This window comes from Podarcis muralis, chromosome 8 (assembly GCF_964188315.1).
Source record: "Podarcis muralis chromosome 8, rPodMur119.hap1.1, whole genome shotgun sequence".
Classification (NCBI taxonomy): Eukaryota; Metazoa; Chordata; class Lepidosauria; order Squamata; family Lacertidae; genus Podarcis; species Podarcis muralis.
Window position 1 is genome coordinate 16,877,517 of NC_135662.1, and position 19,001 is coordinate 16,896,517.

At 44.2% G+C, this 19,001-nt stretch overlaps 1 protein-coding gene across 1 annotated transcript; it reads left to right on the forward strand.

Annotated features, from left to right (window-relative positions):
- Nucleotides 1–379: 379 nt before the first annotated feature.
- SLC30A8 (solute carrier family 30 member 8) lies at nt 380–16,635 on the forward strand. The gene is made up of 8 exons (XM_028738563.2): nt 380–1,054; nt 4,244–4,425; nt 6,509–6,655; nt 8,888–9,041; nt 11,409–11,598; nt 13,122–13,227; nt 14,347–14,481; nt 16,280–16,635. The coding sequence occupies exons 1-8, from the start codon at nt 972–974 to the stop codon at nt 16,423–16,425; spliced, it is 1,143 nt and encodes a 380-aa protein (XP_028594396.2). The 5' UTR covers nt 380–971; the 3' UTR covers nt 16,426–16,635.
- The last annotated feature ends 2,366 nt before the right edge of the window (nt 16,636–19,001 follow it).

Consider the following 19,001-nt stretch of genomic DNA (forward strand, 5'->3'; position numbering starts at 1 on the left):
GAACTGTGACCTTCTGATCGGCAAGCCCAAGAGGCTCAGTGGTTTAGACCACAGCGCCACCCTTGTCCCAGTAGCCATGGTCACTACATGTCTTTAGGCTCCAGGCAAAAACATTCCTCTTTACCCAAGCCTATGGCTATCTGTGGCCCATGAAAGTGTCGAGGAGAGAGGTCTGTTATTATGGTGACTATTTTATTATTAGGTTGTCTGTCATTATGGGTTTTTATTATGTTCTTATCATTGGTGTTCTGTAATGTGTTTTTAATGTTGTACACCGCCCTGGGATCTTCTGATTCAACATAAATTGAATAAATAAGAAAATAAATTAAATGCAATTTAAATGGGAATAGAATAGGGAGCTGGGGAAGATTGTGACCGGGTGCCTGCTTAGTCAGTTTAAACGGGTTAATTTGGACAGTTCTTCAAAGAGAGGACACTTTCAAATCTATAAAGTAGGACACATGGAGATCCTGCACGGAGCCTATAACTGGAATAACAAACAGTCTTTTGGAGCAAGTAATGCATAAGCACAAGAGAAATCTGTTATGAAATCCTCAGGCTTAAACGGTTTTCTGTCCATGCAGGTCAAATGACCCAGGCTGTAGCTGCTAAGCGGTGAACAGCTGATTAGCTGTTTCAGAGAAGCCAGCGCTGTTCTGCAGCCACCTGTTGCAAGGGTTTGAGTGAACCTGAGTCAGCAAATCTTGTGCATTTGACTGTGTCAGTTGGGAGCTGTCGAAAAGCAGGAAGGCATTCAAGGCACAAAGACTGAACAGCAGATTTACATCCCGGGAGGTAAACAGAGATGCTCTCAGCAGTTGAGCAGTTATTGGGTCCCTGGGGATGATCCAGGAGAGGTCTAACCTTGGAAACTTGGGCAGCCGTTTCTCGTGAGCTACAAGAACCGTCTTAATTCCTCATCAGCACCCAAAGAGTGACACAGCCGTCAATCCGGGATAAACTTGGCCACCATGACAACTATGGCAAATGGTGCCGAGAAAACTTCCCTTGTGAATGAAAGAGGTGGAAAGAGGTACACCATAGATCTTCCCAGGTAACCATGTCATGCCTGTTTCATACTATTGCTTTACGCTCTGCAGAATATCAAGATAAGCATGTTCTAAAGATGTTACTGTTACTTTTATAATTTGCTGGAAGTTGCCAAGAGTGGCTGCGGCAATGCAGACAGATGTGTGGCATATTATTATTATTATTATTATTATTATTATTATTATTATTATTATTATGAAACATTATTGGTTCTAGACTTGCTGCAAGCTGCAGCATCACTTACTACAGAACATTCTCATTAATGTGGGATAAGTTGTGGATAGGCACGGCAGTGGAATTCAATTCAGTTTGCCGCTGATAGGTAAGCCTACCTAATTTGATCCTTCCAAAGCAATGCACAAACTGAAACACTGTGCACCTTTGAAATTTGCATTTCTCTGAATTTGCAATGTAGTTCTCCAATCAAGTAATGGTGTAGAAAACTGCATATACTGAGGTAAATTGTCCATAAAAATGGATATATTAGTGAAAATAGGATGCAAAAAGGCATTTATTAAAAAATATACAATTTTTAAATAAATGCCTTTTTGCATCCTATTTTCACTAATATATCCATTTTTATGGACAATTTACCTCAGTATTAGGCAAAACTGCATGCTTAGATGTGTATATTAGGAGAATGTGTATATTAGGAGAATATACACCCTAAAATGCTGCTGAATTTTCATGTGAAAATAAGTAAATCACAAACAGATGTGGAAATATGAGAACGGAACTTATGAATTAAGCTGGGAGAAACCAAAACTGACAGATTCACTCATTTTCAGTTATGGATTACAAGTTTAACTTACTTAATATATTCTGTTATCCTACTGTATTGTAAGCCACTTTTGTTATCCTACAAAATACTGAAGTATAAATATTAAAGCTAATTATTTAGATAGCTGCAAACTTGGCTCCGTCTCCCTTTTCCTGTAATACATTTCCTCCCAAATATTTTGCACAATCCTCACATGTCTACTCAGAAGTAAGCCCAGTGGGTTCCGTGGACCTTGCTCCCAGGTCAGTGTGTATAGGATTGCCATTATAGTGAACTAGATGATTTAGAGTTAGGTTGCAACCTTATATATAGTTTACTAGGAATGAACCCCACTGTGGACCTACTTCTGAGTAAGTTTACAGATGATTGCCCTGTTATCATCCAAGTAAACTGAGGGAGGAGCTATGGCCGAAAAGATATGCAAGAAATCTATTAACTTTATTCTTTTTTTAGTGTTAAATTGGTTCAAGAGGCTTCATAGGATGTGATTCATATAAATCGGGCTTCCTCAACCTCGGCCCTCCAGATGTTTTAGGCCTACAACTCCCATGATCCCTAGCTAGCAGGACCAGTAGTCAGGGATGATGGGAATTGTAGTCTCAAAACATCTGGAGGGCCGAGGCTGAGGAAGCCTGATATAAACGGAAGTAAAGAAACAAATTGTAGCCACCTTGGTTATTTGTCACGGTCACATCCAAGAAATATTGACACACACTCTTCGTTACTTCAGACTGATGTATTTTGTGCCACCAGTCTGAGCCACACCACTGTAATACCAATAACTCACTCGTCGAATTGGGAGCAGAGTGGGATGTTTTCTCAGTCAGCCTAGCAAATTTACTGTCGCACAGCATAGCACATTAATTACATGCTATTGGCATGTAATTTATTCAAGGCCCCCACTGAATGCATAAAACCTCTTAAGATAAGCAGGCTAGTAAATTAACAAAAGAAATCTAAACCAGCAGCCTGATCCCCAAAGTCTTGGAAATCTGTGATTTCACAAATATGGACCCCACGTTTCCATACTCTCGTGCGCAGAGAATCTCTCTCACTTGGCAGATAACCTGCATCCTAAGGATCTCAGATGCCTGCCCTTGGTTTAAAAGGAGCACAATTGTAGTCCTTGTGGCTGCAAAGGTGAGCATGAAAATGCGTCATCAGCAGAGGTGCCACCATGGCTGAGGGGCACAGCATGAGTGTGAAATCACACATGTGGTGAGTGGCGCACACATGCTGTCAGTAGGAGGCATGTCATTGTGGTTCGAGGACCCGTACCCTGTGCAGTGGAATGAAACACAAGGACATGTGATATAAGGTTAATGGGCAAGAAAAGGCCACAACTTTATTGATTACAGCAAGTGAAAAGGTATTGGCTTAGGCATTGGATTACGTCAGCTGACTCCACCCCCTCAGAGAGGGGTGAGTCAGAAACAAGGTGGGTTTATTCACCAGTAGGTGGAGCCTGTTGATGCTAATCCAACTATAGGCTCTCCCCTGATGTCACCGAGGGTCGTGCCATGGCCTCCCGCCACGCAGGCATCGGACAGAATACACGACCGCCAGATTCCTTTAATGGAATACCCAAAAATTGAAGGCATAGGCGATGGCCACACCTAGCCCTTCGACACACCACAACACATTATTCCAATGCCTAACCTACCCACCAATACCACGAAAGTTGTGACGATTGCTACGAGGTAGGCAAAAAAACCAAAAAGCCTAATGCCAAATGGAAAAATTCCTACCAGGCCCCCCGAACAACCAGGGTGACCAACCTAAGGTCCATAGCAAGGCCAAAAGAAAACTGTGCAGTTTCAATGGCTGTGGCTCCTCCTCTCTCACACTCAGGAGTAGTTTGCCTTTGATGTTGTGCCACGCTCAGCTTTGTGACTCACCCTCTTCTGCCCCCTCAATAATGGGGAGCTAAGCAGCCTCCTAAGAAATACAGGTGAAACTCGAAAAATTAGAATATTGTGGAAAAGCTCATTTCTTTCAGTAATTCAACTTAAAATTATAACAAATAAAGGCTTGACATATCTCGCTTTGCATGTCATGAGTCTATCTCATATATTAGTTTCACCTTTTAAGCTGAATTACTGAAATAAATGAACTTTCCCACGATATTCTAATTTTTCGAGTTTCACCTGTATTGAGGGGATGGATGACACTTCTGCGCTCCAGAGTTGGCGCACCTGGTGGTCAGTGCCTGGTGAAAACTGAGGTGCCAGTGGCAGGCTGGCAAGGCTTACAGGGCGACTGGGGAGAGGGCTTGGTAATTTATTCAGCTCACAGAATGTGGCTTTCCTTCAAACAGAAATGATGGAGGGAAGGCTTGTGTAGAGACTACAAAGTCGTCAAATTCACAAACGCTTCTTGTTCCTCTCTCACACATGACACTGATCTACTAAGGAATAATCCACACAAAGAGAACCGCAGTGAGAAATCAGCAAATGTTGAGCCGGTTTCAAGGTATCACTGCCATAACCACTCAGAAGCCTATGAGGAGAGAAAGGGAGAGGAGCGACAAGCCAAGAAGAAGCTTTACCTGGCATCCACAATCTGCTGCATCTTCATGATATCAGAAGTCGTAGGTGGGAGTTCACTATTTCTCTTGTTAAATCTCTCTCTCTCTCTCTCTCTCTCTCACACACACACACACACACACACACCCTCTCTAATCGAGGCAAACAGGAAGTACAGTCAAACCTCAGTTGTCGAACGTTCGGCTTCCGAAATGTTCGACAACCAAGGTCCAGCTTCCGATGGGCTGCAGAAGCTTCCTGCACTCAAGTGGAAACCGCGTTGGATGTTCAGCTTCCGAAAAAGGTTCAAAAATTGAAGCATCTACTGCAAGACAGAGCTGTTCCGCCTGGCCTTTGGTTTGGACTCAGTCTGACCCTTATGTTTCCCTCCCCTTATGGTTTTGATTTATGGGCTACTATTAAAATGAGGCCTCATTTTAAATTGTATTTTAACCCGTATTTTAACAAGCTGGTTTGTTTGTTTGTTTGTTTGTTTGTTTTCCCCTATTATGTTTTATTGTAATTTTATTGGCTCTGGCCAGGGAGGGTGGAGTATAAATAAAAATAAAAATTATTATTAACAACACAAGGTTTTCCCCATCTCCAGTTTATAAAGCGTTTAAATTGTGGTTGTGCTAGCTTTAAGTAGGGCTCTTTTTTTTTGCTGCAGAACTTTAAGCTCTGATGAAACACGTATTAACTGCTAGTATAGACAGCAGTCTCTTTGATATTGCAACGATGCAACTGTTTTATTTTCAAAATCAGTCTAGACAGTGCTTGTTGGATGATTGACCACTGAGTGACTGACAATTCCCATTGCTGTGTTAGTGCACAAAGCAGTAAACAAGTCACTGTGAATAACGCTCCATCTCGGAAACAATTTGGTGGGAACATCATTACAAACCAATAAAGACTTGCTAATCTGAAAGAAGCATTTGTCTTTGAAATAATGAGAGAACAAATTATCCTTCCATCCTACTCTTAGGGGCAAACGCAACTGAGACAGTGGTCTGGATCACACACAACGCTATGCCAAAGCTATTACTTCAGGTGGACAAGGAAGTGTGCAGCTGCACAGAGCGCAAAAAGAGTCAAAGCCATTTGCTCCTTGATTCTGCTGCTGCTGGGCCACCTGGAGCTAAGCTACGGTTTGGATCAATGTTGTTTTCATAAGGACGTTTTAAACAAACAACAACAAAAACAGCAAATGGGCGTGGCAATGTGGAGAACTGACTTTAAGACTGGAAAAACGAGAAACTGAGAGAAACCCCAGTTGTCAGATTCAACAATACCTAAGCCAATGTGAACCAGAGGAAAGATCCTGGTTTGAAGGACACAGTGGTTGTCTCTCTCTCTCTCTCTCTCTCTCTCTCTCTCTCTCTCTCTCTCACACACACACACACACACACACACACACACGTCCAGCCATCTAATAGTTACATCAGTCATGCCTTGTAGGGACCAGCTGAGAGGCCCAAACCCCAGTAGGAGACCCACTACCAATCCCCGGGTGCCTCCTGTCCCTGGTGATCTTCCTCTGTGCTGTTCTTGTTTCTTCTCCTGGCACCCCTGACCAAGTCTTGAAAGGAACCCTGAGAAAGTGCTGTAAAGTCCACATTCCTTGCCCTGTCTCTGTCTCAAAGATCTGGACGATACAGTGTCCTGGATCTTGAGGGGGAGGACAGGCTGAGTGAGGATGAAGGGAAGAAGCGGACTGCAGAGGATCCAAAGGTCTTCCTTCAATGGCCACTCCTGAGTAAAAATATGTAAGTTTTGAGTGACAAAAAGACTACCACATACCCTCCAACGTTCCTCAGATGCAAATAGGGGCATTCTATTCTACATCAGTATCACTGCTGGTTAGTTGTATTTATTGATTTAGGGGTTTTCTGTTTCCCTCAGGCTTTCCTAACCACAATACATAAATTCAAAGATTCCTGCGCTTAAAAAACTGCACTGTTTCCTCTAACAACTTTTGTACTTGATCAACCAGAGGAAAGGTTCAAGCAGTGAGACTGATGTGGAACACAATGTCCCTATTTTCGTCTGGGGAACGTTGGAGGGCATGCTACCACTGTCTTTTGCGTGACATCTGTTTTGAGTTTTTGCTTCCTTCCTTGATTGAGTAACTATCATAATTGCTTTGACCTAGGTGGACACATGGCAGGTAGTCTTGCTGTGATGATGGATGCATCCCATGTAATGGTGGACCTGATGAGCTTTCTGATCAGCATCTTTTCTCTGTGGCTGTCATCTAACCCCCCCAGTAAGAGATTCACCTATGGATGGCACAGAGCAGGTACCAAACGTTATTGCAATGTGAAAACTATGAAAAGCAATCCCTATCAACAATGGATCAGATGCTGAGATCAGGAAAGAGAGTAGGGTTCCTCATGCTTGGGTCTCCAAGCTGTTTTGGGACCATAACACCCATCATCCCTAGCTAGCAGGACCAATGTGGTCAGGGATGATGGGAATTCTAGTCCAAAAACTGGAGGGCACCAGGTTGTGAAATGTTTGGGGTTGTAGCCAACTAAAGTCCTACTCAGAGCAGACCCATTGAAATTAATAAACCTAAGTTAATGTCTATTAACTTCATTGGGGCTATTTCAGGCTTCAGGAGGATCTCCAGAGCCTTAGAATTAAGAAACAGATTGCTTCTGAGCACATGCTTAGTCCAGGAATTTGTCCACAGTGTCAGAATGGAGCTCACCATCATGTGATAAATAAAGTAACTCCTGGTTTTGCCCAAAGCTTGCTTGCTTCAGAGCAGATTGATTTCGAGGACAAAAATGTCTCTCTTCTTTTTTACTGTTGCTATTGTTAAGCAAGTGAGAGTTGGAAATCCCTGTCAAACTACTATGGGGTCCTTGTTAGGTTGCTTTTATGAATGACTGGGGGCCCCTCCACCAGATGTGGGTTTTTTGCTGCTATATTCTGCAACGTGCCATTGATACAATAATACTGTATTTGTGGCAGATTTGTACTGGACCATCCACATATCATTCCACTTTGTTAGCTGTTGTGCGATGCTTCCTCAGTTTTTACCCTATTACCGTATAGCTATCTGGAAGGACACCTTTGCACTACAGCATAAAAAAAAAGGAGAGACATAAAACAAATAAACAAACCCCGAAACCTTTGTGGCATGAAGAATTTCAGCAGAAAGCTAATGGGACATGTACTGATTGGAAATGAAGCAACATGTCTGCCTTGAAACTCTTGCAGATACAAACAGTACAGAATCATGTGTGACCTTCCCATAGCATCATGTCTACAAATCATCATGAATGCACAATAAAAGGGAGATCCAGAATTAATAAATGAATGAATGAATGAATGGAGTGTCATGACTTCCTCAAAGGAATCCTGGGAATTGGGAGTTCTGTTGGGGAATTCTACCTTCTTCACAGCACGACATATCCCAGGATTCCCTGGAACAATGGAATGACCATTGTAGTGGTTAAGAGTGGTAGACTTGTAATCTGGTGAACCGGGTTTGCTTCCCCGCTGCTCCACATGCAGCTGCTGGGTGACCTTGGGTTAGTCACACTTCTCTGAAGTCTCTCAGCCTCACTCACCTGACAGAACAAAAAAAATTCCTTCCAGTAGCACCTTAAAGACCAACTAAGTTAGTTCTTGGTATGAGCTTTCGTGTGCATGCACACGAAAGCTCATACCAAGAACTAACTTAGTTGGTCTTTAAGGTGCTACTGGAAGGAAATTTTTTTGTTTTGATTATGGCAGACCAGCACGGCTACCTATCTGTCACCTGACAGAGTGTTTGTTGTGGGGGAGGAAGGGAAAGGAGAATGTTAGCCGCTTTGAGACTCCTGAAGGGGAGTGATAAGGCAGGATATCAAATCTAAAACTCTTCTCTTCATCAACAACTTCTTCTTCTTCTTCATTGAATTTATAGACCTCCCTATACCCGGGGGTCTCAGAGCAGTTCACAGAATAAAATCAAGATATAAAATCATAAAATACACAACAACAACAACCACCCAATACCCCCCCCCCCAATTTTTTTTTTTTAAGGGCATAGGATGTAAATCAGATCAACCAAAGCCCTGGTTAAAAAGGAACTTTTTGCCTGGTGCCTTAAGGTGTATAATGAAGGTGTCAGGCGAACTTCCCTGGGGAGAGCATTCCACAGATGGGGAGCCACTGCAAAGAAGGCCAGTTCTCTTGTTGCCAACCTCCAGACCTCTCAAGTAGGTGGCACATGAAGAAGGGCCTCAGAAGATGATCTCAGGGTCTGAGTAGGTTCTTATGGAAAGAGGTGGTCCTTGAGATATTGTGGTCCTGAGCTATATCAGGCTTTATAGGTCAAAACCAGCACTTTGAGCTGGGCCTGGAAACTAATTGGTAGCCAGTGCAGTCGGACCAGAACTAGCACAGTCGGACCAGCACCAGTCTATACTGTAGGTAGGAGATCATATGCCCTACATCCAGTTGGGGGGACGGACAGTTTTTCACTAGAAAAATATTTTAGTTATCCTACTATCCTAACAATTATTTGAATCACTAGAAATCCTTGGAGCTTTCCTGTCAATTATCGTCATCTGGGTGGTGACTGGCATATTGACGTTTTTAGCCGTCATGAGGCTGTGGCACCCACATTATGAAATCGAAAGTACAGTCATGCTCATTACGTCTGCCTGCGCAGTAATAGCCAACATAATGTAAGTGGTCCTTTATCTTTGTTTTAATCTTAAATGCTTTGTTGTTGTTTAGTCGTTTAGTCGTGTCCGACTCTTCGTGACCCCATGGACCAGAGCACGCCAGGCACCTCTGTCCTCCACTACCTCCCGCAGTTTGGTCAAACTCATGCTGGTAGCTTTGAGAACACTGTCCAACCATCTCGTCCTCTGCCGTCCCCTTCTCCTTGTGCCCTCCATCTTTCCCAGCATCAGTGTCTTCTCCAGGGAGTCTTCTCTTCTCATGAGGTGGCCAAAGTACTGGAGCCTCAGCTTCAGGATCTGTCCTTCCAGTGAGCACTCAGGGCTGATTTCCTTAAGAATGGATGCGTTTGATCTTCTTGCAGTCCATGGGACTCTCAAGAGTCTTCTCCAGCACCATAATTCAAAAGCATCAATTCTTCGGCGATGTCATGTTATCATGAGCACTCTCTCTCCCCCCCCCCCTTTAAAAGTCTAGCTGGGTTCTGCGGTTATATCTCATCAGGGAAAAACTGCAAGAGAATATAGAGTTCAACTAAGCTGGATATTTTGACATCTCTGGAATGGGCTGCGATGCTCAGGGGAGGGATGCTAAGATGTCGGATTCACACAAAGAACAGCTGTGCAAGACAAGTCTTGATTCAGCAATCGTGATCGGGCCCCAGTTTATTTTGGAACATGCCATGCCTCACCTAACCCAGGTGCTGAACCAAATCGGTGAACTTCCACAACCCCTGGGTCAGGCAGCAAGAAGAAGCATGGGAAAAGGAATGGATGTCTCTATTGCATCATCTCTTCCCCCCTGCCCCATTGCCCGAACACATGTTTAATATCCTTCACCCCTTTTGACAGCTCTGGGTTGCTCTGGGTGAATCCGATCCATGCAGATCCATTCTTAGGATCCAGGCAGATCCAGCCTTAGCCCATTCTGGAAAAATCTCAGAACAGCCCAAATCAGCTCAATTGAGATTTGGCTGGTCCAGATGCATGGGCCTAGTTGTTATCTAAATGTTATTGCAATTATTTGGAATAGCATTAAGAAAAGGAAAGGAAAGAATGAATGGCATTGGTTTCAAGGAGCTTACAGCCTAAATGTTGACAACTGGGAAGACAACAGAGGAAGGGAAGGGCGGGGAAGAGAAATGCAATTACAATTAAACATAATTAGGCTTCACTACAATTTGAGGATCAGGGGCATAAGCCAAATGCTTCATGGGAAAAGTAGGTGATTCAAAGGAGGAGCAGGGAGGCCACCACGTACAGTGGTACCTTGGTTCTCAAATGCCTTGGTACTCAAACAAGTTGGAACCCAAACACTACAAACCCAGAAGTAAGTGTTCCGGTTTGCAAACATTTTTCGAAAGCCGAACGTGCTCTGTTTTGAGTCTTACGCTTCCAATTTGAATGCCACTTCCATTTTGAGTGCCACACTTCCGTTTTGAGTGTTACGCTGAGGTCTGTCTGTTTTTGCTATTTATTTTGCATTTTTGTTTTTGCGGCTTTTTGTTTGTTTTTGTGACTGTGTGGAAGCCAGTTCAGCTACTGGTTGGTTGATTGTGTGACTGCAGTACATTGTTTATTGCTTTCATTTTATGGATCAATGGTCTCATTAGATAGTAAAATTCATGTTACATTGCTGTTTTAGGGGTTGTTTTTAAAAGTCTGGAATGGACTTTTTGCATTACTTTCTATGGGAAAGCACGCCCTGGTTTTGGGACGCTTTGGTTTTGGGACAGACTTCCGGAATGGATTAAGTTTGAGAACCAAGCTACCACTGTACAAGTGTTTCAACAGTCTTGTGGAGTGAGACAGGAAGAAACAAATGCACTTGTCTGCTCAAACTCATCCCCATAACCGCAACCACCTAACCAGGGTGTTTAAACATAGCTTTTGGCTTCACTGATAATAAAAAAAACCCTGTTTGACACCAATTCATCTGCCTGCATTACAAACTGTGAGGATATTTGCTTCATATGCTCAAGAAACAGAAGAGAGAATTATATAGCTATGGGATGTTTTCAATGACATATCATAGCGTGCAGAAATTGTACGTGTTATGCCGATTCCAATAACTTGTTTTTATGTGCGTTTGATGTTTTTGCATTTGGCAAAGACTGTAAAGAAAGTGTAGGGGTTTCTCTGGTTCCGTTGACCTTTAGAACATATATCGCTTTTCTAATCAAAAAGGAACAAAAATCCAAAGTGGTGTACACAATCAAATTAAAGATTAAAAAAGCACATTAAAAAACAGCTGAATGGAAACCAGAAAACATAGAGCGTCAGAACCTGATTTTAATTGCTTTTCCAGCCCATCATTGACAAAGCTAAGGTGTCAAGGGATGAGTGGTCTTGCTTGTGTGATTCTTGCAGATTAAGCTTCACCCTGCACCCAAAGGGGAAGGAGCATCTTCACCACGGCCACAAAGCCCATCACTGCAGACCTTCGGATTCAGAGCAAGTGTTAAACAATGCCAGTATAAGAGCCGCTTTTGTCCACGCCATCGGAGATCTGTTTCAGAGCCTTAGTGTGCTAATCAGTGCACTTATAATCTTCTTTAAGGTCAGTTTTATTGAGTTGACTCACCTCCATAGCAATTAAGCATGCAGCTGTTTTCATAGCACGTCCCATTTTTATGCAGTGCAGCATTTTGTTCTCACAGTGGCCAACCTATGGGAAGCCTGAAGAGGGCATGAGTGTAATAAGACTCTCTCACACATGATCCCATGCAAACACCATTGAGAGGGATGTTGCCTCAGATGGTGTGTTGCTGTTTGAGGGAATGCCAAAGTCTCACTTCCCATAACTTGTCTTCCAAATTTCACTCAGGTCCACACCATACATTTACACCCTTACTTGGGTTGGCGCTGTGGGTTAAACCACAGAGCCTAGGACTTGCTGATCAGAAGGTTGGCGGTTCGAATCCCCGCGACGGGCTCAGCTCCCATTGCTCGGTCCCAGCTCCTGCCAACCTAGCAGTTCAAAAGCACGTCAAAGTGGAAGTAGATAAATAGGTACCGCTCCTGCAGGAAGGTAAACGGCGTTTCCGTGCACTGCTCTGGTTCGCCAGAAGCGGCTTAGTCATGCTGGCCACATAACCCGGAAGCTGGACGCCGGCTCCCTCAGCCAATAAAGCGAGATGAGCACCGCAATCCCAGAGTCAGCCACAACTGGACCTAATGGTCAGGGGTCCCTTTACCCTTTACCTTTACCACCTTAACAGTTATATGTGTTTCCCCAAGGAATCCTGGGAACTGTAGTCTATTAAAGAGGCTGACCTCATGGATCCAAAGTTCCCAGGACCCTCTATGACTATTAAAGGGATATGACAGTGCTTTAAAGGCATGGTGTGGATCTGGCCTCGCTCAATCCTTGGTTGTTGTTTATGAAACCACCAATGTTGCACTGAGTCATTTTGTCCTGACTTCCTTCCTCAAAATGCCACCTCTGTTACGGACACTGCTATGAGGGTAAGGATGGAGAGAACAGACCCCAAATTCTGGGTTCCGATATGGTTAATACAGTGGTACCTCTGGATGCGAACGGGATCTGTTCCGGAGCCCCGTTTGCATCCTGAAGCAAACGCAACCCACGTCTGCGCGTGCACGGGTCGCAATTTGCCGCTTCCGTGCATGTGCGTGACGTCATTTTGAGCGTCTGCGCATGCGCGAGAGGCGAAACCCGGAAATAACGCGCTCCGTTACTTCCGGGTAGCCGCGGAGTGCAACCCGAAAAGGCTTAACCTGAAGCGAATTCAACCCAAGGTATGACTGTACTTATTAACTGGTTCAACCTATTTACAAATCTGTGATGACAACCACAAGGCATTTGGTTACAAAACAAATTTTATATTACAAAGCATTTTTTTAAGTGCTTGGTAACAGAAAGTGGTTTATTATTGGGCTGCTGAATGGAAAAAAATAGTGATGCCATTGACTTCCGACAAGCACACAGAGTGCGAACAAGATTGAGTGTATGGGGGTGGGCTCGTTTAATTTCACTGCACACAGGTGGTGTAGTGACAATAACAGTTTATTTATTATTATTATTATTATTATTATTCACTGAATATCTATTTTTTCTAGCCAGAATACAAAATAGCCGACCCTATCTGCACATTTGTATTTTCTGTACTTATTCTGGCAACAACCTTCACTATTTTGCGGGACATTTTAGTTGTGCTGATGGAAGGTAAGGTGTTTGGTTTGTAGAGCAACTTTTTCCTGCAGAATCCCTCCTTCCTTCCTTCCTTCCTTCCTTCCTTCCTTCCTTCCTTCCTTCCTATCTACACTACTTATTATCCCACCTTGTTTGCATGATGAACCTCAAAGTGAGATACGTCAGAGGTGTCCAGGTGGCATCCCATTCATGAGCAAAGCCACCTACAGAATATCAAAGTATGAACCAGCATAGATCTAAATATTGAATTCAACAATAAAACATAATGTAAACATGACAGTATCCCCAGTTCTTAATGGCTGTCCAGGTAGCTCCCTGATTTTCTAGGGAGTTTCATCTGAAGAAGATGGCCATGGTTAGGACTGCTGGTGGCATAAGCCTCAGCGTGACTATGCATTCATTCAAAATTTATGGGATTTCATTATTACATTCCTCCTGTCCCACCAGATATCAATGAACGTGGGGTGCAGGAAATACCCAGCAGACCCAAACCTAGGAGGTCAACAGCAGAGCTCTTATTGTTTTGCTTAGATATCTAGAAGCAACTGAGCTGTGTGAAGGAGCAGACCAGAAGCTGTTTGCATCATCCTTTGGCCAGAACTTTGATTGGTCTGATTATCTAACCTGATCCAACCATTCTGGGGTTTCTCTTAGCTCTCTGAACAAGCCTCCTGTTCAAAGGAACCTGCCCTTCCACTGTGGAACACACACACCCTTAATTTACTTTAAAGAAGGACCAGTTCACATATGTATGCAGCCTGGTGGTCTTTCACATGCTGTACTGGTGGGCTATTTCTCTTCCCCTCTCTCCTTCCCTCTCTCTCAGATACGCGGTGCAACATGCAAAGCCCTTACGTAGAAAGATTGGGGTTGCACAAACTTTCCAATGATAACAAGGGAGGCAGAAATAATGGTGGGGCTGTGTGTATTCTTCTAACGTTATATGCATGGTGAATGAGGTTGGTGTGGATATACCTCTCTTTCCACTATGGGAAGAAATTAGATTGGCTTGGTAAACACACGAACAAGCTCAGAAATGAAGCATTTCTAATGATCTGTGATGAAAAATTCTCTTTAACTGTAGGAATCTGTACTTGGAAATAAAAAAGGCATTTACCCCCTTTTCTACAGGGTCCCCAGGGGTACTTCCCTATGATGAGGTGAAAGAGAGAATTCTAGCAATAGAAAAAGTGGAGTCTGTTCACAGCCTTTATCTTTGGTGTCTGACAATGAATCAGATACTCCTATCAGCTCACATCGTCACAGGTCAGTACATTTCTGTAAAATAAAAAAATGAGCGTCTTCTTGTGAAATGAGGTCAAGCTGAAGTAAAGGCCACTATTTATCTGTGGTCACTGCTTGGTTGTTTTAAAAAGGGTACGCAAGAAGATAAAAAAAATAAATGTTTTGGATCTTATGGTCCCAACTCAGAACATACGTCCCGCTGACATCAAATGGCAGTTCCTTCTATGCGCTTGTAATTGTAGCCTACCTGAGTGTAGGCTGTGAGCCAGAAGTTCAAATCTTAGCCACAAGGTAGCCTTTGCTAGGGGGTCGAACAGACACCACATATCAGGCTCAGGGAATCAAATCCCACGATGGCAGCCCAGAATCAGAGAAACGATAAAAGTCCTTACCAAGCAATTTATTCAATAATTTACAGAGAATGATGAAGGAATGCAGCTGTCCCTAATAATGGTGTTGCTCCAGGTAAAGCCCCACCCCTCCTAAAAGGTAAAGGAACCCCTGACCGTTAGGTCCAGTCATGGATGACTCGGAGGTTGCAGTTTTCGCTTTACTGGCAGAGGGAGCCGGCATACAGCTTCTGGGTCATGACTAAGCAGCTTCCGGGTCATGACTAAGCTGCTTCTGGCGAACCAGAGCAGTGCACGTAAACGCCGTTTACCTTCCCGCCGGAGTTGTACCTATTTATCTACTTGCACTTTGACATGCTTTCAAACTGCTAGGTTGGCAGAAGTAACGGAAGCTCACCCCGTTGCAGGGATTTGAACCGCCGACCTTCTGATTGGCAAGCCCTAGGTTTAGAACACAGCGCCACCCGCGTCCTAGCCCACCCCTCCTTTGTTGTTTAGTCATGTCCGACTCTTCGTGACCCCATGGACCAGAGCACACCAGGCACTCCTGTCTTCCCACCCCTCCTACGTCTCCCTTATTTGACATCACTCCTGCGTCGGTTAATCTGTGCTTTCTGCCTCTGAGCTCTCTGTTTTAATACCCTCAATGCTCGTCTGGTCTTAGGAATTCCAGAAATTAGGGTTCCAGGAATGCTTTCCAAGGACACTGAGTCTGTCAGCTGTCTCTCCCCTGGTGCTTCTCCTCCTCCTTCCTGCTGTTCTCCTTTCAGTATTTCCTAGCTTCTGCCCTCTGCAGCCTCTGCATTATGTCCTTCTGTAAACCACTGTCCTAAATCTATACTATCCTCCTGTTCTCAGGAGGGTTCAGGAGAAGAGGGGGCGGCCCCCACCATTCCTCTTCAGTCCAGTCCCTGACACCACAGCTCTCTCGAGCTCAGAGCCCTCTGTCTGAGATATGAAGATGATAATTATACTGACCAGGAAAAAAGGGAATGGAAAGAAGAAAAGTTACACTTGAAAGTCACTAGGGTCCTGTTTACTGGGCATTTGTCCTGATTTGTTCACAAACAGTTTTATGACATCCACGATTACTGAGCATTTATCCAGATTATCTTGCACAAAGATTGTGGGGAGTTTATATGACATATTGTGCATTCATTCTGATTTTTCTGTGGGGAGGTTATATGATGTCACGTCAAATAATTGTTATCCCATCATTTCCACTGCATTTACCTGTCAGTTTCCTTAATGCAAAAAGCCTGGGTTGTTCTTTTAAGCAGCTTTGTTTCCCAAGTGTACCAAAAACACTTTAATTGTTTAACCTGAATTTGAATTCTTCCCTACAGATTAGCAACAGTCTGGAAGCCGCCTAGTTTTTGTGAGCCCCACCCCTTGTTCGACAAACTCTTCTCCTTAGGACTGCAAGATGTGCACTGCATCCATTAATTCCTTGTGTTTGTCTCCTACAGTGGATGCTGCAGACAAACAACAGATTTTGAATAGAATTACTGAAGTTCTATTTGACACTCACCATTTCTACGCGGTCACCCTTCAAATTGAAGCCAAAGCAGACCAGAAACCAGGCTGTGTTTTCTGTCAGGACCCAAGAGACTGAAGTTATTGGGTTGCACTAATAATCAGTCATTTGATGGGTCTGTGGCTACTAAACGAGATGGATTAATAGGCTTTGCTTTGGCCCCAAATCAAACTGCATTGAAAACACAATGGCCTAAGCATTGTGAAGATTGCAGAACGCGTGATTAGGAATCAGTGATTTAATCCATTTCCTCTCCTTACAAACTTTTGTGTATGTTCATCCATAAGTCCTTTCTATTCTGTTTCCATATTAATATTCTTTATTTAAAAAAAGTCTGCAATTATGTATTTAAATTCTATTTTGAAATGTATTTTCTCATAAATAAGCATTTAAAAATGTGTTTTCTCTCAAAATGTGTGCGGCTGTCTTCTGTTCTGTTTTCTTGTGCTGAGTATTACATTGAAGCAGTGCAAAAGTCAGTGCATAAGTAACAGAGTAATCCCAACCGTGGGAGCCAGTATGGTATAGTGGTTAAGAGCGGTGGACTCATAATCTGGTGAACCGGGTTCGATTCCCCGCTACTCCACATGCAGCTGCTGGGTGACCTTGGGCCAGTCACACTTCTCTGAAGTCTCTCAGCCTCACTCACCTCACAGAGTGTTTGTTGTGGGGGAGGAAGGCAAAGGAGATTGTTAGCCACTTTGAGACTCCTTAAGGGGAGTGAAAGGCGGGATATCAAGTCCAAACTACTACTACTACTCCTCCTCCTCCTCCTCCTCCTCCTCCTCCTCCTCCTCCTCCTCTAGCGGGAAGGTAAACAGTGTTTCCTTGTGCGGCTCTGGCTCACCAGAGCAGCGATGTCACGCTGGCCACGTGACCCAGAAGTGTCTGCGGACAGCTCTGGCCCCCGGCCTCTAGAGTGAGATGGGCGCACAACCCTAGAGTCTGTCAAGACTGGCCCGTATGGGCAGGGGTACCTTTACCTTTACCTAATCCCAACCGCCCCACCCCCTTACTCGGGGGTTGAACACCTCCACCTAACAAGGGGTGAGAAAATGTGTCAAATTTATTTTCTTATTTTTCCTATCTTAAGTTCAGTTTTCCACATTTCCTCACCAGGTTGCAATATTTTAAGTCCTCGTCAAAATTTGCCCCCAGATTAGTGTGAAATTCTCCTAATGTATGCAGTTTTGTCTAATGCACACATTTTTGCAAAGCAATTTTCCTTACTGCGATGCATTTTTGTATGCTGTCTCCACTAATGTATGCATTCATGTGCAGAACATACCCAAGTACATGCATTTTTGGCTGCAGAACAGCATTGCAAAATTCAGAGAAGTGTAAAGTTTGAAGGATGATGAAGAAGAAGAGTTTGGATTTGATATCCCGCCTTTCACTCCCTTTAAGGAGTCTCAAAGCGGCTAACATTCTCCTTTCCCTTCCTCCCCCACAACAAACACTCTGAGGTGAGTGGGGCTGAGAGACTTCAAAGAAGTGTGACTAGCCCAAGGTCACCCAGCAGCTGCATGTGGTGGAGCAGAGACACGAACCCGGTTCCCCAGATTACGAGACTACCGCTCTTAACCACTACACCACACTGGCTCTGTGTTTCAGTTTGCATATTGTTTCAGAAGGTGCAAATTGGGTAAGCTCATGTTTAAATGTGAACTGGATTGAATTGCCATACCATTCCTACATCCAGCTAAGCTGGCTGCCATTGCTGCAACATGATGCAAGCATCACTCTGTCAATGCAGAGCTTCTCCTTCTGCCTACCAAACATGCAGGTGGGAGGAAGGCTGCCAGTGGAAGACCCCAAAACGACACCTCCTGAAGGCAAGGATGGCTCAGCTGGCCTGGGATCTGCTGTCCCCACCACTGTCACATGATAGCATTGGTCCAATCGCTATATCAGCTCCAAACTAGAACAGCCACCATCCTGCACCTCCCCTCCAGCACCCACACCTTCTGCTGTAATGATCCCGTTGCTACATAAAGCCTCACTGTTCAGCAACCAAGGTCTGAATTGCCCTATGAGTTCCAATCCACCCATTAGTCTGGGAGATGCCAATCAAGTCAGTTCACATCATAGACTCAGATACTTGGAAGGGACTTTGGAGGTCATTTAGTAACACCTACCTACTCCCTGTCCAATGAAATGTCTGCAATTCTGGACACAATTACAGCATCCCTGACACACAGATCCCCAGTCTCTCATTAAATAACAAGCAAAGGAGAGACATTCTTCTTCTTCTTCTTCCCTGCCTATCTGACTGGGTTGCCCCAGGCACTCTCCGCAAGTACTGAGTTCCTCAAACATCCCTACTAGTGTCAGGCTTTAGGGAATCTGATCCCCACCCCCATGGTAGGCAGCCAAGAATTGGATAAAGAAGGAGAGTTCTTACCTGTGCTGGGCCAGGGGGTTACCCAAGTAACGCGGTCCAGGTCCGGTCCCGAATCCAAGGGTTCCATGAGAAGTCAGTCCGGCAGGGCCAAGGCAGGACACGAGGCAGGAAACCAGGCAAGGTCAGGCACAGGATCACAGGCAGGTAACAGCAATGTTACTCCCACAACCCGGGGTGGTGTCCAACAACCTTTTATCTTTGTCGGGGTAACGGCCGGTCCTGATTCCCCGGTGACTCACCTCCTTGTCTC

Excerpts from the sequence above, each read along its gene's own strand:
- SLC30A8 (XM_028738563.2), top strand. The coding sequence starts at position 972 with ATGACAACTATGGCAAATGGTGCCGAGAAAACTTCCCTTGTGAATGAA. Across the intron at positions 11,599-13,121 it reads CACTTATAATCTTCTTTAAG|CCAGAATACAAAATAGCCGA; the intron begins GTCAGTTTTATT and ends TATTTTTTCTAG. Across the intron at positions 14,482-16,279 it reads ATCAGCTCACATCGTCACAG|TGGATGCTGCAGACAAACAA; the intron begins GTCAGTACATTT and ends TGTCTCCTACAG.